Here is a 22259-nt window from a genome sequence, read left to right as displayed (position 1 = left end):
TGATGTACGTTACACAGGCTTTGTTCTGAGGTTTTCCATCCCAATACTAGCCAGGGCCATCTACCTTAGCTTATGAAATCTGACAAGGGCACAGCTCCTGGCAGGAAGAATGCAGGATAGTGACTTTATTTCTTATTTTATTCATTGTAGCCGCAGGGAGAGAGACAGGAACAGGAATGAAATCCAGGCCTTCTACATACAACACTGTGGAACATTACCACTGTGGGGGGTCACAGGCTGTGGGGAGAAGGGGCTGTAAGGAAGAGAAGGAACTATTTTAACTATTTTATTTTAAAAGAGTTTGGTATAACATTTATGGTAGAATACGATTTGATTTGACTTATGCAATGACTCATTAAACCTCACTTTCATCAGTCATATATTTGAATGATTGTTTTCAAAAAAATAATTATTTGAGCCTGCTTATTGGATTTAAAATATATAACTACACTGTTTCAGAAATTTTAAAAAAAGTCACCAAATTAGCTTATGTCAGGCAATTATAAAATAATCAGAAATAACTTGCTATTTTCACTTTTCATCTAATATTTCTACATTTATATGTTTGTCATCCTCTATTTATTGGTACAAAGTGCTGTGAGCACTGTCACTAATAAAAGCCCTGGCAAATTCTGGGAGAAATTACTTGGATTTAACCTTTCCCACAGTTTAAGAAGGTTAAAAAATACTACTGGTGGATTAATGTGTAATTTACTTATGCTGGTTGAGCCACGTAAAGTTTCTAATATATGATTTTTTGTCCTAAAAAATAGCAGTTTTATATGTATCACAATGGCCCTGATAATCAAACATCCTTTGTAAAATGGAGAAATTGTTACTAAGGGTTCTTGTGAGAATTAAATAAGTTACTAGATATATTTAGCACATAGGACAATATCTGACACTCATGAAATATTAAGAATGATGATGAGGATAAAAATTTGTATTTCCCCTATTTGACATGGAATTGTCAGTAAAATCAAAAGCTAGCTTTCAACCATGGTATTTTTCTTATGTAATTTGTCCGTAAGAGTTATACACAGGTACATTCGCATATATTTACTATCATTCACCACCATGTCATATGTCTAGGACACCGTTTCCTAAAAGCTCATCTCTCCATTATTTCATTTTATAGCAATACTTTATGAGAGCTTACAGAAGTGCTTAAAACCTGTCCAAATACGTACTGGACAAAACTAATTAGGGAGAATATTAGATAAGCTCTTGAAGAAAGAGTCTTCTTGATACTAACAGCAACAATGTCAACTGGGTCACATAATTATCCTCATTTGGTTTCTACTAATAAAAAGACTAAAGGAAAATGTAAATGTAGATGAAAACTCTGAAAATGACAGTAGGATCACAAAGCAGGTTAGAATAAGAGAAAAACTTTGTTTTAGGGTTTCTCTGTTTTTAAAATGTTTTAAGATATATACTCTTACCTTTAAGGTAGAAAAGGCAGATAATTTCACACTCTTTGTGTGATGTTGAATAATAAAAAAACTAAAACCTAGATCATATTGGTAATAACAATGCTAAAACTAGAATTCAGGTCTCCTAACCTCAAGAGTCCAGTATATTTCTACACAGTCCCCCTTTAATAATATGCTCTCTCATTAGAAATCAACATCATAATTAATTACTTTGGTGATTTATTTACTTTGGTGATATGAATATAATTATATATTTAGATATAATTATATAATTACTTTGGTTATTTATTTAACAAGTACCTAATAAAGGTATAAAGCACATTTCTACAGTCAGTTCAACCACAGTTTAAAATGCTCGTGAGAAAACAGTATAGACTTTGAGGCCCTAGCCAGGTTTCTCAGTTGGTTAGAGCATCATCCCAATAAGCCAATGTTGCAGGTTAAATCCCTAATCAGGGCACATACAAGAATCAACCAAAGAATGTATTGATATAAAAAAGTAAGTGGAATAACAAATCAATGTTTCTTTCTCTCTCAAATCAATAAAAATTAAAAAAAAAAAGAAAGTTACTAAAAAAACCCCACAAAACAATAAAGACTTTGAATAAAAGAAATCCAGGAAATGAAATGCTGCATAATCACATAGTTCTACACACAAATACCTCAGTATGACTTCATTTAAACTAATTACATATGCAATGACCCTATTTCCAAATGACACATTCTGAGGTACTGGGAGTTAGGGCTTCAACATATAAATTTTTAGGGAGGAGAAACTCATAACACATGATAACACACAAAATACAGGAAGAAAATAGATGAAGTGGCAACAGAAATTCATACAAGACTATATGAAGTCAAGATGCTTGTTGAATACTTGGCATTATCCACTAAAAGAATTAAAAACATGTAACTACATCAAGTTCATAGCCAGGAGAAATGAAAATGAAAAGTTAAGCTATCTAACAAAAGTTGAGAGAAAACAGAAAAGAATACCCATAAAATGTGAAGGACAAATAGAAAGCAAATACTAAGTTGATAAACTTAAAACCACAAATGTCAGTAATAATACTAAGTAAAAATAAATTAAACGTTCACCCCAAATTTCAAAAAACTATAAACTTAAGGATAAAAACAAAAACTCTATACAAATAGAAGCCTGTAACAGAATGATATCTGAAAAAACCTATTTTAATTAGGAAACTGAAGATGAGTAAAGAAAAAAATCACAAGAGAAATTGGATTGTTTTGAATGGAAAGAAAATGAAAACATAATACAAAAAATTGTGGAATATAGCTAAAAATTATATAAATATAAAAATGTAAAATATAAAACTCTAGATTTAAATAAACCAGTGTTCAGAGAAAATTTACAGCACTATCACTTAGAAAAGAATAAAATTTCAAACCAATGACCTTAAAAACTAGAAAATGAAGAGCAAATTCAATCCCAAATAAGTAGATGACAGGAAAAAATAAGTCAATAAAATGCAAAACTAAAAAACAATACAGAAAAATCAATAAAACCAAAAGTTAATAAAGAAAATCAATTAAATGGATGTACTTCTATTGACATTGACCAAAAATAAAACCAAAGACACAAATTGCCAATATGAGAAATGAAAGAGGAGACATCACTACAGATATTAAAATGCTAGTAAAGGAATATTATAAATAACTTATGCCATTCAACAACCTAGAATACTCAAATCCCTTCCACAATACAAATTACTAAAGCTAACTTAAGAAAACATAGATCAAATTCTACACAAATGCTTGTAGAAAAGAAAACACATGCCAATGCATTCTATGAGGTCATCATTTCCTGACATAAAAAAACAACAAAAAATATTGAAATATAACAAAATTATAGACCTATCCCTCATAAACATAGAGATTTTTTTTTTTTTTTACAGAGACAGAGAGTCAGAGACAGGGACAGACAAACAGGAACAAAGAGATGAGAAGCATCAATCATTAGTTTCTCGTTGCGTGTTATGACATATTAGTTGTTCATTGACTGCTTTCTCATATGTGCCCTGACCATGGGCCTTCAGCAGACCGAGAAACCCCCTGCTCGAGCCAGTGACCCTGGGTCCAAGCTGGTGAGCTTTTGCTCAAACCAGATGAGCCCGCACTCAAGCTGGCGACCTTGGGATCTCAAACCTGGGTCCTCCGCATCCCAGTCTGATGCTCTATCCACTGCGCCACCGCCTGGTCAGACAACATAGAGATAATTTTTAAGAAAATATGCACACCAAATTCACGACATATAAAAATGATACCTAATGACTAAGTGGGGTTTATCTGTGGAATGCAAGGCCAGTTTAGCATTTTTAAATCAATCCATTAATTCACTATATTAACAGATAAAAGAAAAAGACCATAGTATCATCCTATTAGACCCAGAAAAAATTTGACTAGATCTAACATCCATTCATAAAAATACTCTCAGCCAACTAGATACAGAAGGAATTTTTCTCATCTTGATGAAGAGCACCTATTAAAAGGCTTATGCTAACCTCATTTTTAATGGTAAAAAATGAGTACTTTCTAAGATCAAGAAGGAAATACAGATGTCTTCTCTAATCACTTAACATAAATACTGAATCAGAGGTAGTGTCCAATCAAAAGGCAACAAAAAGACATATAAGGTTTCCAAATTGTAAAAAAAGAAGTAAAACTATCTTGATTTGCAGGCAATACAATCATTCATGTTGAAAATCCCAAGGAATCTACACATACACACAGCTACTAGGACTACTAAGTCAGTTTAGCAAAATTATAGGATAAGAGGTCAATATATACAAAAATCAATTGTATTGCCATATACTCATAAAGAACCACAAGAAATTGAAGTTTAAAATACAATTTAGAATAATATCAAAAAGTGAATTATTTATGTATAAATTTGAGAAAAGCTGTTCTGAAGAAAAATTAAAGAATACTTAAATAAAATGCAAGACTACGTTCAAGGATAAAAAGACTCAATATTTTTAAGATGTCAATTCTCCTTAAATTTATTTACAGATTCAATTCCCATAAAAATACCACCAGAATTTTTTGTAAAGATTGACTTGATTATAAATTATATATATAACTATAAAGAAATTAGAGTAAAGAGTCTGTCTCACTATCTCTCCTGCTCTGCCTTGGTGTTTCCAAAGAGCCTCAAGGCCAGCAGCAGGTGAGAATTTAGGTCTTTTTCAGGTCTCTTCTGAGCATGCTCACACTCCTCAACTTGTACATGGCCTAGATTCTCAAGAATGTTAGAGCATCTCATTCTGAGTGTGGAAGGCAAGGTACAGCACATACACAGAGCCCATGGCAAAGATTGGGAGAGTTTTTGGCGCCACGCATTTCAGGAAATCTCTGTTCAATTGTTAGCTGATTGCTAAAATAACAGAAGAGACTTCAGTGGCCACAGAACACAGAAAAATACAGTGTTTATAGAATTAGTTCAGAAAAGTCACTACAACTATACAACAACTACAATGCCCAACATAACAAATCTTGGAAAGGGGAGGAGATATCTGAAGTTGCCAATTTATAATATCACAAGATCCAGTCTTCAACAATAATGACAAGGCCTGCAACAAAACAATATGCTAATGCTCAAAGAAAAAAAGAACTTGCCTGAAGAAAACCAGACAATAGACTTTTTAGACAAAAGCTTTTTAAAAATTTTTTAATTAAAAAAAATTTTTTTTGAGAGGCATGGAGAGAGAGAGAAACAGGAACATCGAGCTGTTCCTGTATGTGCCCTGACTGGGAATCAAACTGGCAACCACTGCACTCTGGGATGAAGCCCCCACCAACTGAGCTATCTGGCCAGGGCTTAAATTTTATTGATTTTTTTTTTTCTTTTAGAGAGACAGAGAGAGGAAGGGAGAGAGAGAAGGGGGAAGGGAAGCATTCATTTGTTGTTCCACTCAGTCATGCATTCTTTGATTGCTTTGTGTGTGTGCTCTGACCTGGCATCAAACCGGCAACCTTTTGGGACAATGCTCTTAATTGACTGAGCTAACTGGCCAAGGTGACAAAAACTTTAAATTAGCTATTTAAATATGTTCAACAAGATAAAGGAATTCCAAGTCTAAAGAACTAAAGGAAAGTATGAGAACATGTGTCACCAGCGATAATATCATTAAATAGAAATTATTAGAAGAACAAAATAGAAATTCTGAGGTTTAAATGTGCAACAACAAATGAAACATTCACTTGGCGGGGGGAGGAGGGGGTTCAACATCAGATTTGAACAGGCCAAAGGAAAACTCAGCAAACATAAAAGTAGTTCTATTAAGATCGTCTGGTCTGAAGAACAGGAAGAAAAGAGAATGAAGAAACATAAAGCCTTAGAGGCCTGTGGGATACCACCAACCATATAAACATATGCATAATGGAACTGATAGAAGAGGGAAGGGAGGAGAATATGGGATGGTGGTGGTGGTGGGAATGAGAGAGAATATATTTGAAGAAGGTAAAAAACTTCTAAAATTTGAAGATATTAAATTCCAAAAAGATAAACTCAAACTGACAAGAGCTAAAGATGAGGACAGAATCTTGATAAAGGGAAAAGGCAAGTAACTCATCATTTACAAGGGATCCTCAGTAAGATTAACATCTTATTTCTAATCAGAAACAGTGGAGGCCAGAAGGTACTGGATGACATATTCAAAATACTGAGAAAAAAAGAAAAGAAACCCAAACTGTCAATCAAAAATTATTTATTTGGCAAAACAATCCTTCAAAAATGAAGAAGAAATAAAGACTTTACTGGATAAACAAAAAGTGAGTTTGTCACTAGCAAACTGCCCTCCAAGTGCTAAACAGAGTTTTTCAGAATGAACTATAGGGCCATTATTTCAACAGTATATGAAGAAACACCAGGAAAAGTAACTGCACAGACAAATATAAAAGACAGAATAAAGATATTTTTTGTTTGTAATTTCTCTTCTTTTTAATCTCATTAAGAGACAATTACATATAGCAATAATTATAAATTTAGTTGACAGGCATACAATATATAAAAATTTAATCCATGACAATAAGATTATATGGGGGAATTTTTGTACAATACTGAAACTAAATTGGCATTAATCCTAACTAGACTGTCATAAATTAAGATGTTAATTATAAACCTTAGAAAAACCACAAAATATTGTGTGTCTGTACAAAACTTGTATGTGAATATTCATAGCATCTTGATTTATCACAGCCCCAAAGTGGAATCAAACCAAATTTCCATTAGTTGATGAATGGATAAACAGTATGTGATATAGCCATACAATGGACCATTACTCAGCCATAAGAAGAAATGAAGTACTATTAAATACTATAACATGGATGAACCTTGTTATGCCAACCCAAGCATAAAAGGCCACATATTGTACAATTCCAATTATATGAAACATCTAAAATAAGCAAATCAATACAGATAGAAAATAGATTAATGGTTGCCAGGGAAGAAGAGAGCAGAGAATTGGAGCTAACTGCTAACAGAGGGCTATTTATTTATTTGGTGTAATGAACATGTTTTTGAATGAGATGGTGTTGATGGCTGCACAACATAGTGACTGGATCATATCCACTGAAGTGTACTTTTAAATTATAAATTTTATCTTATATGAAGTGTATTATATCTCTATAAAAATGCTATAAAGTCTACTGCATATATCATATTTAATAGTGAAATGAAAAAAGTTTAATAAGTAATTTTGATGAGTTATGAAAATTTATAGATGAAGCTTTGAGACTGTAAATGAAACAGGGATACTTCTCATCACTCCTGGTCTGTATGTATTTAAAAATTCTCAGCACAAAAGAGAAAAAACCTACAATATTCAGAAAAACTATTAGAATTTTTAAAAATTATAAAGATTGTCAAATACAAAAACCAATTTTATTTCTATATAGCAAACAAAGAAAAATTTAAGTTACAATATCATAAAGTCAGCTAAAAGCAAAAAATAACTAGAAATAAATCTATGAAAAAATGTGTCATACATATATAAAAAGCTACAATACATTATTTAAAATATTTATGAAGATCTAAATGAATGGATGGATTTATTCATGAGTGGTAGTGTCAATGCTGTATGAATGCCAATTCTTCCAAAATTGATTTATATGTTCAATGTAATTCCAACTGAACATCTCAGTTGCGTAATTTTTGGAAAATAATATTACTTTTAAAATTCATGTAAAAATGTAAAGTAGCAATCTTATAGAAGAAAAACAAGCTGGAAAATTACTGTAACAGACACCTATTATTAAGCTACAGTAATTAGAACTGTGTGCTATCATCACAAAGACAGACAAGATTAGCAGAACAAAGTGAAAAGTTTAGAAATTGATCCACATGGTAAAGGACACTTATTTCATGATAAAGGCATATATTTGTAGAGATACAGTCTTTTTTTAATTGGTACTGGGTCAACTGGTTTGGAAAATTTCTGGAAAAAAAAATTAAACTTGATCATTAAACACACACAAAATTCAACTCTAAGGGATTGTAAATGTAAAAATGTAAAATATTAAAGCTTCTAGAAGGACTTGAAAATATCTTTATGACTCTGAGGTAAGAAAATGTTTCTTAAACACAACACAAAAAACACCAAATAAAGGGAAAGAGCCTAACGAGTGGTGGCGCAGTGGACAGAACACTGACCTGAGACCCTGAGGCCCCAGGTGCAACACTGGAAGGTTGACAGCTTGAGTGCGGGCTCATCTGGCTTGAGTTCAGGCTCACCAGCTTGAGCGTGGGGTCACTGGCTTGAAACCTAAGGGAGCTGGCTTGCCTTGAACCCCCCAACCCCATAAAGGAACCTGTGAGAAGCAATCAATGAATAACTAAAGTGCCACAAGTATGAGTTGATACTTCTCATCTCTCTCTCCCTTCCTGTCTGTCTCTTTTTATCATGTGTGCGCAAAAAATAGATGAAAAAGAGAAAGATTGGTGATTAAAATTAGTAATGCTGGTCATCAAAAGACACCAGGAAGACAGTGAAAATGCAAGCCGCAGTGGGAGGAAATATGTATAAGACTCAGTTCTGAAATAAATAAAGAACTCTTTACAAATCAGTATGAAACAACACAGGCAACCCAATAAAAAATGACTTGAAAAGGCTCTTCAGACAGGAGGATATCAGGTCCAATAAACTCAATCGTATTCATCAAAGAATTTTCATATCCTGCTGCTTAAGTATAAACTGATACAAACGTTAAAAAAAACTTCTTTATATATATTTACTAAAGTTGACCTTGCAACATAACTTTAAAACACAGAAATTTACATGTATATGAACTAAAAGTACATTAATGTTCATACGAAAATTATTCATTATGGCTCAAAACTGAATAATACAAATCTCCAACTACAAAAAATGATTTGTGGTATATGTATAGTATTTATTTTATTTCATTTTCATATTTTTTATTAATTTTATTTTGTTAACATGGATTAAAGTGTCCTACTCAATATAATATCAGCACCCCCCACCCCCCATTTCACCCCTTTGCTTTCCCTCCCCCTAACTCCCTCCCCCCTTCCTTCTAGGACTTGCTGTCCCTGTTATCTGTATCTATGTGTTATGTATATATAATTTCACTAATCCCTTCACCTTCTCTGATCCCATCCCCTCATCCCCCTTCCCTCTGACAGCTGTCCCTCTGCTCCCTGTGACCCCTCCTCTGCCTCTATTCTATTCCTCAGTTCACTTTGTTCATTAGATTCCACATATAAGTGAGATCATATATTTGTCTTTCTCTGTCTGATTTATTTCATTTAGCATAATAATCTCCAAGTTTATCCACGCCATTGCAAAAGGTAACATTTCCTTCTTTCTCACGGCCATGTAGTTATTACATTGTGTATATGTACTGCAGCATTTAATCCACTTGTCCACTGACGGACACTTGGGCTGTTTCCAGATCTTGGCTGTTGTGAACAATGCTGCCATAAACGTGGGGGTGCATGTCTTCTGAATCAGTGATTTGGTATTCTTAGGACATATTCCTAAAAGTGGGATAGCTGGGTCAAAAGGCAGTTCCATTTTTAATTTTTTGAGGCAACACCATACAGTTTTCCACAGTGGCTGCACCAGTCTGTATTCCCACCAGCAGTGCAGGAGGGTTCCTTTTCTCCACATCCTCACCAGCACTTACTGTGTATTGATTTGTTGATGAGTGCCATTCTGACTGGTGTGAGGTAGTATCTCATTGTGGTTTTAATTTGCATTTCTGTGATAATTAGTGATGTTGAACATTTTTCATCTATTGGCCATCTGTATGTCCTCTTTGGAGAAGTGTCTATTCAGTTCTTTTGCCCATTTTTTAACTGGATTGTTGACCTTCCTGGTGTTGAGTTTTACAAGTTCTTTATAAATTTTGGTTATTAACCCCTTATCAGACGTATTGGCAATTCTAAATAGACTATTAACACAGCAATAAAAATGAACTACTGCTACACACAATAGTGAATAAATCTCATAAACATAATAGATAGCAAGAGTAAATGTGGGATGTGTTCTGGATGGAATGTTTGTGTTCCCCTCAACTCTGTATGTTGAAATCATTACTTCCGTTGTAATATTAAGAGCTGGTGAGGATACTGAAAGGTGATTAAGTCATAAGTGTGGAGCCTTGACATATGGGATTAGTGCCCTTAAAAAAAGACCCCAGAGAGCTCTCTTACCTCTTCTGCATCAATAAGACTGTCTATGAATTAGAAAGAACACCTTCATCAGACACCAAATCTGCTGGTGCCTTGATCTTAGACTTTCCAGTCTTCAGAACTGTGAGAAATAAATACTTATTCTTTAAGCTACCTAGTCTATTATGTTTTTGTTAAAGCAGCTGAACGGACTGAGGATGATTCCATTTACAAACAGCAGGTAAAACTAATCTATAATGTTAGAAGTCAGAATAATTGTTACCTTGCTGGAAGAAAAGAAGTGACCAGAAGGAAGCATGAATGAGCCTTCTGGGCATTGGCAATGTTGTAGTTATTTCTTTTTTTTTTAAATTGGGGTTACACTGTTTAATAAAATTATATAGGTTTTAAGTATACAATTCTATGATACATTATCTGTGTATGACATTGTGTGTTTACCAGAAAAAGTCAGATCTCCTATCACCATATATTTTATCCTACTTACTCTTTATTACCCCTGCATCTCCCTCTGGTAACCACCATACTGTTTTGTCTGGGAGTTTTTGTTTGTCTTGTTTGTTCATTTGTTACTTGCCATGAACCAGCACGGCTAGTAATTCCAGGTCTTGCATGGGAATGGCGCAGAATTAAGAAAATAGACTTAAAGGGAAATAGGATGGGATTGGGAGGCCTCTGCAAGCTGATGGCAAGAACAGAGCATGCTTTCCACCTCAACTCTGTTTTATTTATAGGGCACAGAGAGTCATTAGCAAATCAATGATACCTCTGATCACATTTTCAAGGCAACCCAAGAATTCTACTAAGTGCAGAAAACCCCCATCATACATAACATCTTAACTTCACAAAACAAAGGATAAGAAGAAATCAGCCTCAAGTCTTTCTGAGGGACATGGGTCATAGGGTGAGTATAAACAATCCAGCACCACAGCTAACATGGAGAAGTGGAACAAAACAGCCTATTTAGCAACTTCACTAAGCAAGTGAGGTGGGGGGTTGAGCAGACTGTCAGCTTACTGCCAGTTCCCCAAACCTCTGTGCCCCCAATTTCTAAACTGCAAAGACCCTGTTGGCTTGCGGTCCCCAACAGTTACTTTCAGTTTTATATCTCACATATGACTGAAATCATATGATTCTGGACTTTTTTCTGTCTGACTTATTTTGCTTAGCATGATGTTCTCAAGATCTATCCCTTTTTTAACTAATGGCAATATTTCATCTTTTCTTATGGCTGAGTAGTATTCCCATGTGTATATGTATCATAGTTTCTTTATTCAATCATCTATCAAAGGCTACTTTGGTTGTTTCCATGTCTTGGCCACTGTGAATAATAACAATGTCGATTTCTTCATCTTGGCAATGGTTAACTTGGTTCCCTTGTGATAAATCACTTAGCTCACTGAGATATACAACTGTAAATCTATATTTTATGTACTTTTCTATAGGTAATTTAATCAAGTAAAATAAATTTTCAAAAATTTACCTGTTTTTTCTGTGTTCTGTTCCTGTTTCCCAGCCAATCATCCATTTGTTCCTCAATTTCTTCTATAGAAGTTCCATGATCATATGACTGAATATATGTACTTTCTAAAGGTGTATACACAGGAAACTCAGGTTTTGTTTTTTTTACTTTAACTTTCTTCTGTTCTAAAAAATGTTTAAAAGAACCAATTAATAAAAGAACAAAAAATATTCTAACATTTTATTTATAGACTATATCTTGAAAGAATACATAAATATTATTCTTTTGCCAGAATATTTAGCTGTAAGTTTTAGTGTGCATGATCCACTACATTGTTTTAAAATAAAACTCAAAGATCTAGTGAGTTGATAATTATGATATAACCATGATTTCAATTTGTAAATATCTTTATAGTTTTCAAAGCACTTTACATACAATTTCACTTATATGTAGAATCTAAAGAACAAAATAAACAAAATAGAAACAGCCTTATAGATATAGAGAACAGACTGATGGATGCCAGAGCAGAGGGCGACTGGGGGGCTGGGTGAGAACATTTAGGGGATTAAGAAGTACTAATTGGTAGTTATCCCGAGGATGTAAAGCACAGCATAGAGAATGTAGTCAACAATATTGTAATAACTATGTATGGTGTCAGGTGGGTACTTGAAATATTGGGGGAATGTTTTGTGATGTGTATGATTATTTAATTGCTATGCAGTACACCTGAAACTAATACAAAATAATATTGAATATAAACTTTAATTGAAAAATAAAATTTTTAAAAATTGGGGGCAAAAAGTATTTTACATGAAAACATTTTATTTTGGCATAATTGAAAAAGCCTGGTTATTAGTGTTTTAATCCTACCTTTACCACCTCATAATTAATTACATCATGTTAGCAAATAACTTAAACCTTTGAATTAGTGCCATTTTCTTGTCTATAAAAGAGAGTTAAATCTAACCTGGTAAAGTTGATGTAAGAAAAATGATATATCCCTAATATACTACCTAGTCACTTCGGTGAGTTTTCTTTTGACTTCATATATCCCAGACCAAAAAAAGAAAAAGAAAAAGAAAAAAACCCCACCAAACGAAAGAAAAAGAAACAAACAAAAAAAGGTTTCTCTCTTTATCTAAAGGACCAGAATAGCAGCAGTACAGCAAGATAAAACTTTTAGATAATAACCAATTTACTTCAGGCAAACAGAACAGAAAAAATGAACTTCCCTCCCCCAATACCAGCAAGGCTAATGGGAAGCCTAGATTTCTGTCATTGTGAGGTTGAAATGGGTCACCCTGGTCTCCTCACCAGGGTGATGTGGGGAAGGCTATGTAGGAAGCTAGACTTTCATCCCCGCTGAAGTAATAAGATCCCCTTTCCCTGTAGAGTCAGCAGAGAGCAAGGTGGGTAGCTTGGATTTCCACGTCAATCCAAGGGTAATGAGGCGGCCCTAGCCTGTTCTACTAGGACGGTTTCAGAGGAGCAGAGAGGACACTGAGCACTTTCACAAGTGCCAGCAATAATGAGGCATCCCCCCACCCCACAATGTCAGTCAAGGCTGGGTGGGAAGCAGTAAGTAGGCATTCTTGCTTATCTCTGACGGTGTTATTAGTGGTCTACTGGCAAAAAGGAGTATCCCTGCCCGCCCAACCCTGAGAGTATTCAGAACCACCCTCTCCCTGAGCTGTCATGGAGGCCATGAAGGGAACCTGGACTTTCACCCCTACCTGACCATAACAGGGCAGCAACCCTGCCCTTCCACTACTAGAGCTTTGACAGAGAACATAAAGTAATAGAAATGATTTAAATAAGATCCAGAGTCTTATAATACTCCAAATGTACTAGTTTTAATTAAAAAATACTCATTGTACCAAGAACCAAGACTATCTCAATTTGAATGAAAAGATAATCAAATGTTAACTGAAAGATGAAAGAGCTACCCAAATGATCTGACTAGGATTTTAAAGCAGCCATATAAAAATGTTTTGACAAGCAATAATAAACATGCTTAAATGGACAAAAAGTCAGTATATATTTAAAAAAAGACATACAGAAGAACCAAATGTAGCCTGACCAGGCAGTAGCACGGTGGATACAGCATCAAACTGGGATGTGGAGGACCCAGGTTCAAAACCCTGAGGTCACTGGATTGAGCGTGGGCTCATCTGGTTTGAGCACAGCTCACCAGCTTGAACACAAGGTCGCTGGCTTGAGCAAGGGGTCACTCAGTCTGCTGTAGCCCCCTGGTCAGGGCACATATGAGAAAGCAATCAATGAACAACTAAGGTGCCGCAACAAAGAACTGATGCTTTTCATCTCTCTCCCTTCCTATCTGTCTGCCCCTATCTGTCCCTCTCTCTTTCTCTGTCACACAAAAAAAGAAAAAGAACCAAATGGAAATATAAGAACTGAAAAGTATATTAACTAAAATGAAAGACAATGAATGGGAACTCAACAGAAAATGAGGCAGAGAAAGAAAAGAATCTGTGAATTTGACAAAGAATAATAGAAATTGCCCAAAACAGATTAAAAAAAAAGGTGATCACAGCCTTGGGGACTTTTGGTACTACAGCAAAATATCTAACATTTATGTTGCAAAATTCCTAAAAGAAAACTGGGCAGGACAAAAAGAGTATTCAAAGAAGTAATCCTATAAAATTCCTGCAACTTTTTTTTTGTAGCTATAAACAATATTACTCTAAAATTTATATTAAAAGGCAGAAAAGATTAGAATAGCTACACTATTCTGAGCACTGAGAAAGCGGGAAGAGCCCTTTCTCTCACTAAGACTCATACAGATACGACGACTAAGACTGCCACACTGGCCCAGGGACAGAAATGCAGGCTGCTGGGGCAGAACAGAGAACATAGATAGTCCTTACACAAGTGGCAACTGAGCTTTGACAATATTTCATAAGCAATTCAATGGAGGAAGTATAATTTTTTAAGAATATAGTGCTAGAAAAATTGAATATCCATAAACAAAAAAAACCTTTAACTTGAACCTCACACCTTATAAAAAATTAAATCAAAATAGATCATACATTTAAATGTAAAATTATAAAAAATTTTAGAAAAAAACAGGAAAAAATCTTTAAAACCTAGAGCTTGGTAAAGAGTTCTTTGACATACATCAAGAACACAATCCATAAGAAAGTAATAAATTTGACTTCATCAGAACTAAAAACTATTGCTATGTGAAAGACTATTAAGAGGAGAAAAAGACAAGCTACAGATTGGAAGAAAATATCTGTAAACCACAAACCTTAAAAAGAAATATCTAGAATGTACATTCTATTTAAAGAACTCATAGGCCAAAGTCATAAAGAAAGATTCTATAGAAGAGGATACACTTGGGATCAGTGAAAACAGGAGAAATATATTGCTAAGGCAGAAATCACCCTAAACATAAGTAAATTTGACTAAGATCATTGGGTCTGTAATCTTCATACAACAACAGGGTGGTTAACTCCTTTGCAGACGGGCATGAAATTTCTGGCTGACTGGTCTGCAGATAGGTGGTTGAAAAACACTACTCTAAATCATATAGTCAAAATGAAAAAGTTATAGAGATTAAAAATAGATTTACTGCCTGACTGGTGGTGGCGCAGTGGATAGAGCGTTGACCCGAGACACCAAGGACCCAGGTTTAAAACCCCAAGGTTGCCAGCTTGAACGCAGGTTCATTCAGCTCGATCATGGGATCATAGACATGATTCCATGGTCACTGGGCTTGAAGCCCAAGGTACTGGTTTGACTGGAGCCCTCCATCAAGGCACATATAAGAAGCAGTCATTGGACAACTAAAGTGCTGCAACTAAGAGTTGATGCTTCTCATCTCTCTCCCTTCCTGCCTGTCTCTCTCTGCCTCTTACTTGCTAAAAAATAATAAATAAAAAGAGATTTACTAATTGTTGCCAGATATTAGAGATAGTGGATGGGAGGAGAAAGGTATGGCTATAAAGGGTAGTTGGTAGTTACATGAATATACGTGTGTGATAAAATGTCAGAGAACTATATACATATTTTGTATTGGTATTAATTTACCGGTTTTTGTATTATATAACCAAAGGGGGAAACTGAGAGGAGGATGCAGGGGTCCTCTCTGTACTATCTTTGCAATTTCCTATGAATATATAATTATTTCAAAGTAAAAAGTTAAATAAAAAAGCATTAATTCAACAAAAGATGCTGGGTAAACTAGATACCACACACAAAATAATCAAGTTGGACCTTATCCAACACCATATACAAAAATTAACACAAAAAGGATCAAAGACCTAAATATAAGACTTAGAACTATAAAAGCCTTTAAAGAAAATACAGGCAAAAGCTTCATGACACTGGGTTTAACAATGATGTCTCTGGTATGACATCAAAGGGACAGGCAACAAAAGAAAAAATAAACTAGACCATGAAAATTAAAGAATGTTTGTGCCTCAAAAGACAATATCAACAGAGTAAAAAGGCAACACATAGAATGGGAGAATATATTTGCAAATCATATATCTGATAAGGGATAATATGCAAAGTATATTATAGAGAACTCTCCAAACTGAATTACAGGTACAAAAAAAAATCTAATTCAAAATTGGGTACAGTACTTGAATAGGTATTTCTTTAAAAAAACACCCATTAGGATGGCTACATTAAAAAACAAACAACACAAAAACAAAAATAAAAACAGAAAATAAAAACAGAAAATAACACGTGTTGATGAGAATATGGAGAAACTGGAACCTTGGCACACCGTTCATGGGAATGTAAAATGGCATGGCAGTTCCTAAAAACATTAACAATATAATTACCATATGATCCAGCAATCCCATTTCTGTGTACCTACCCAAAAGAACTGAAACCAGGGACTCCCAAAGAGATATTTGCACACCCATGTATATAGCAGAATTATTTACAATAAATTATTCACTATAAAATGGAAGCAACCTAAGTGCCCACTGACAGGTGAACAAATAAATAAAATGTGGTCTATACATACAAGGAATATTATTCAGCTTTATAAAGAAAGGAAATTCTGGCATATACCACAACATGGATGAACCTTGAGGACATTATGCTAAGTAAAATAAGGCACATCGCAGAAAGACAAATACTGTATGATTAGACTTATTTGACTTATAGTCAAAATCATAGAGACAAAGTAAAATGGTGGTTATCAGGGGGTGGGTCGAGTTTAGAATGGAAAGTTATTGTTTAATATGTAAAGAGTTTCAGTTTTGCAGGATGTAAGAGTTATGGGAGATGGGTGGGGTTGATCATTGCACAACATTATTTATATATTCAATGCCACTCAACTTACCTTACAAATGGTTAAGATAGTAAACTTTATGTTATGCATATTTTATAATAAAAAATGTTGGGGAAAAAGGCAATACGGTGGTTTTATTGTAGCAAGCATGCAAAAAAGGGGGAAATCTTATTACATGATTAGGTACTTGTGACTTGGAATAAAATTTCCAGTGAAAGCATTACACATGGAAATAAAGATGATATACTTTGTTGAATAAGCAAGCAGTGATGATAACTCAAAAAGTAGTTTTATTAATGACAAAAATAAAAAAAATGTTTAAAGAGTTTTAATAAATTGCTTTAAGAAGCATGAAGTAGAAAAGAGCAATATGTTGTTTCTAAATGTATTAATTTACTCAACAAACATTTACTAAGTACCTACCACATGCCTGGCCCTGTTCTAGTCTTTGAGATTTCAGCTATAAATAAGTCAAACAAAAATATTTGCCTGCAAGGAGCTTATATATACACTGATACATCATCTTATATGAAGTATATTTAACATGTACATTTCCAAATTGATAAGTAAAATTTTGGTTGAAATTTGAGTATTTACTCTATAGCCATAAATGTTTATATATTAAATTGATAAAATTTTTTTGAGTCATTTCAGTGGGAAAACTAAGACTATTATATTTAAGCACATACCACATTATAATTTGAAATGCTGAGAGAACTGTAAATTTATATTTGATCTGTACAATTTTAAAAATTAACATTCCACAGTTAATTAGAGCAAAGTACCTAGAAAATAATACTATTTTAAAGATATTCTTTGCCTAAATATAAACTCTTAGGACTAGGGCTCCCTTTTAGGTTTTCATACAAATATGGTTCCTAACGTACAGAGTTTCTATTTGTGGTCATGTTTCCAAATGTACTGGAGCTAATGGCTGGTTAAATGCCTTTTCTTTAGTTACGTCAGATGGTACTTTCCCATCCACGAGCATCCTATATTACCACATGAAAAATGTTCTAACCTAAATTGGGGCCACCTCTGCCCTATCTCCTTTGGCCTTTCCTTACCAACATGATTCAACTTACAAATAAATCAACACCAGCATCAAGAGAAGGTGAATATTTTGCCATCCTAACACTCTAAAGAAGCATATTCTGTCCCCCACCTTCTCATTGTCCATCTAGCACCCTAACTTAGAGCCATCATTGGGCATGCAATGGGGACAAGAAAACTTAATTCATTTCTGGAACTATTAATTCTGCAGATATAAAGAAATATTTGACAGGAGGGTTTTGATTATTTGATTTTGTCTTTATTCTTTTTTTCTTTTCTTTTTTTTTAATAGAGACAGAGTGAGAATCAGAGAGAGGGATAGCTAGGGACAGGAACCGAGAGAGATGAGAAGCATCAATCATTAGTTTTTCATTGTGACACCTTAGTTGTTCATTGATTGCTTTCTCATATGTGCCTTGACCGTGGGCCTTCAACAGACCAAGTAACCCCTTGCTCAAGCCAGCGACCTTGGGTCCAAGCTGGTGAGCTTTGCTCAAACCAGATGAGCCCACACTCAAGCTGGTGACCTCGGGGTCTCAAACCTGGGTCCTCCGCATCCCAGTCTGACGCTCTATCCACTGTACCACCACCTGGTTAGGCTGATTTTGTCTTTATTCTTAAATCATATAAGGAACATAGAAAAAGGTAAGGAAAATTCTAAGTTTTCTTTCCATCCTTCCTCCCCCCTTTGTCTATTCAAATTTTAACTTTTACAATCAATTCTTTATAAAACTAACTCCAATGAATTTTTCTTTCATTTATGACATGGAGTGTTTATTACAGCACTTAGAATTCACAATTTTGGGCTTAGAATAAAACTCAAACAATTAGAAAATGTATAAAAGTGCTAACACTGAAAAAGTCATATATGTTCAATTTGTTTAAACCTGAAACATAAAATTTATTAAAAGTTTGTAATAAATGCCAAAATTTTCCAAATAGATATCACATTTTTTTGCATAAAGACTTCCCAGAAGAATATTTTTAAAAAAGTACCCTTTTTATATTTCTCCCTCTAAAATACCATTTGAATAAGATCACCACACCCTATTCGATATAGTTCTAGGGTAGTCCTCAGAGGACAGTGCACAATCTCAGCAGTAAAAGATAGACTTGAGGGCAGATTAGCAATTAGGTCATGACAACAGGCAGCATAAAACAGCTATTCCTAATCTGCACAAGATGCATTTACTCAAGTAAGCAGATGGAAATGTTATTATGAACTCAGTATTCCAATGATGCTCTTTAAAATGAAGAAGGATAGGGGCAAATGAAATGCACACTGGGGGATTAGAGGCCTTTATGTATTAATTCTAAAGTATACAATGCATAATAACACTGTAATGAAGTTAAAATTAATTAAAAGATTGTTTGCATGTAACCATTAGAGACTACATTAAAAAACATATGACAGTTTCTGACATTATTAACAATAATGTGACTGTATTTTAATATTCTTAAATGCTGATACCATCACCTTTCTAAATATACAACTGATAGCAAAACATGCATGAAATAAGTCTTACTACTCAAAGCCTAGCTTGAGTATTGTTTTAATATACTTTGCTTTTATTTGGAAAATTAAATTTAATGAGGTGACTGATCAATAAAAGTACACAGATTCCAGGTAAACATCTCCATAGCATTTGAACCACTGATTGCATTCTGTGCCCATCACCCCAAATCAAACCACCTTCCGCACCATGCTTTCTAGTATTTAGTATTTCCATTTTGAGTTTCAAGAAATAATAAGCTAGTGATGAATTTTCAAACTTTTTAGAAAACTATTACACATATTTATTGGTACACAGTGTTCATATCTTAAAATGTGCTTCTTTACATAATTTTTTATTAAACAATAACAAAAAATAACAGACAATTATTAAGTCTGAGAATTGCTACCAAATTCTTAGAACAAAAATATTTGAGCCTGACCAGGCGGTAGCGCAGTGGATAGAGCATCAGACTGGGATGCAGAGGACCCAGGTTCGAGATCCCGAGGTCACCAGCTTGAGCACAGGCTCATCTGGTTTGAGCAAAAAGCCCACCGGCTTGAACCCAAGCAAGGGGTTCCTTCGCTGGCTCCAGCAAGGGGTTACTCGGTCTGCTGAAGGCCTGCGGTCAAGGCACATATGAGAAAGCAATCAATGAACAACTAAGGTGTTGCAACGCGCAATGAAAAACTGATGATTGATGCTTCTCATCTCTCTCCGTTCCTGTCTGTCTGTCCCTGTCTATCCCTCTCTCTGACTCACTCTCTGTCTCTGTAAAAAAAAAAAACAAAAAAAAAAAAACTGAACAATTTTGGAAAAAATTCTGACCCACAAAACTGTAAGAGAATAAATTTATGTTTAAGCTGCCGAATTAGTGGCCATTTGTTATAATAGCAACAGAAAACTATTACAGGGATCACCTAGTAGTCCAACACATTTTTTTTTGTTTTTGTTTTTTGATAGATCAGGAAACTAAAATCTTCAAAGGCAACATTTAGGTAGTGGCAATGCACTTTGGGATTTGAAGAGAACATAATTCTTGTCTCTTCTTAAGCAATGGTCTAGTAGTGTCAGGGTGAAGGTAGAAAGCTAGGATTTTCAGATAACACCATTTTCCTTTATATTTAATGTGTGAAATGAATGAGTGGTATACTAATACCACAGTTGCCCTTTTCCAGTTTGATTTGGCTAAATAACTACTATACACTCCGTGGTGGAATTCGGCTAGTTCGCACTGGTTTGGCAGAACTGATACCTAATTTTTTGTTGAGTTTGGTGAACTGGTTGTTAAAATGGCACTTGTATTCAGGGTTCTCTCTAAGGTGGGCACCTGGGCAGCCGCTCAATGTGGAAATCACAAATTTACATTCCTTATTATTTTTTAATGTTCATCTGTGCAATAGCATATTCTAAGTGCCTGTAGTGATGTTCATTCCATTCATAGGTGAAAAATATTGCAATTGAGATTGTCAATCAAGAAGCAATATGGAAATATCTTAACAGTTATACTGTTTTTTTGTCATGTATTATTTGATATTTTTTCATTAATATTTTAAAACTCTTTCATATAACATAATCTAGTTTTGTATAACTCTTTTATCATTCTTATTTAAGTATTAAATGCATGATATAATACACTACCTTTTGGTATATTGTCATTTTATACCTAAAACAGTCATTGAGGCAGAGAACCAGTATACAATGTAGGATAGCTTTTACTGCATACCCTCAAAAGCACATAAACTGATTTGCAGAACTATCATGTATACTCATTTATAGGTATACAGTAAGCAGGATTGTCTTCTGTGCCCGGACTGGCACTAAGCACACTGTGCACTTCTCTAGGAATCCAGGTCCATGGAGGGAATGAAATCTGAACCAAAAATACTCACCTTGGAATTTTTAAAGGAATAAAGATTTAACCTCCATGAATTCAGTCAATGAGTATTTATTAAGCCCCTAATATGTGCCAAGGACTCTTTCTCTCTCTTTGTCTCTCTCTCTCCCTCTCTCTCTCCTCTCTAAAATTAATAAATAAAAAAAAATTAAAAAAAAAAAAAAGAAACAATAGCCCTTACCCTCATAAACTTATATCTACTGGGGGAACCAGAAAGTAAACAAAATTAATCAATAAATTCATGCTAAGTAGTGGTAAATGCTCTGAACAAAAATAAAAGAATATAAAGGAACAAACTATATGTGTGTAAAAGATGAAGATTTGGAAAATAAGACAAAAAAGACCAGGGCTGGGAAAAATACCTTTTATGTGCCACTTTTCCTAAAACCAGCAATAACTGTCTTTAGTGTTCAATGGAAGACTTCAACATACTGATAATTTAATCAACAGTAACACACATGGAACAAAATCTACCAAAACAAGTATCATTGATTTCCTGGTTTCTCACTTACTATTCCTTTTTTTTTTTTTTTTTTTTAAAGATTTTACTTATTCATTTTAGAAAGGAGAAGGGGAGAGAGGGAGAGAGAGGACAGAGAAGGGGGGAGGAGCAGGAAGCATAAACTCCCACATGTGCCTTGACCGGGCAAGCCCAGGGCCTTGAACCAGTGACCTCAGCATTCCAGGCTAACATTCTATCTACTGTGCCACCACAGGCCAGGCATTTACTACTCTTATACAGCAAGTTGGGTGATCAATTGGAGAGACTTGACACCAAATATCAATGACAATGACAGTGGTAGAATATTTTTAGGAGTATTTTAGGACTTTCTAAATTTTAGATGACTCCTAGACATGAGAAACTATATGACCCCTTGTTGATTTTATCTTCTTCTGATATCAAACGGTAGATGGCTTAGTAATCACTACTATAGTATTTTCCACATATAATATATTAAGTACAAGTAACTATTG

General features: G+C 34.4%; 1 protein-coding gene across 1 annotated transcript in view; it reads right to left on the bottom strand.

The window, feature by feature from the left end:
• DNAJC1 (DnaJ heat shock protein family (Hsp40) member C1) overlaps window positions 1–22259 on the bottom strand; it is a 251994-nt gene that overhangs the window by 83025 nt on the left and 146710 nt on the right. Inside the window, exon 8 of the mRNA XM_066384590.1 lies at window positions 11591–11754. Within this exon, the coding sequence (XP_066240687.1) occupies window positions 11591–11754 (164 nt within the window). The remainder of the gene's footprint in view (window positions 1–11590; window positions 11755–22259) is intronic.

This window comes from Saccopteryx leptura, chromosome 5 (assembly GCF_036850995.1).
Source record: "Saccopteryx leptura isolate mSacLep1 chromosome 5, mSacLep1_pri_phased_curated, whole genome shotgun sequence".
In the NCBI taxonomy this organism is placed as follows: Eukaryota; Metazoa; Chordata; class Mammalia; order Chiroptera; family Emballonuridae; genus Saccopteryx; species Saccopteryx leptura.
The sequence above is the reverse complement of the archived record's forward strand: the minus strand, read 5'-3'. Positions and strand labels throughout refer to the sequence as shown.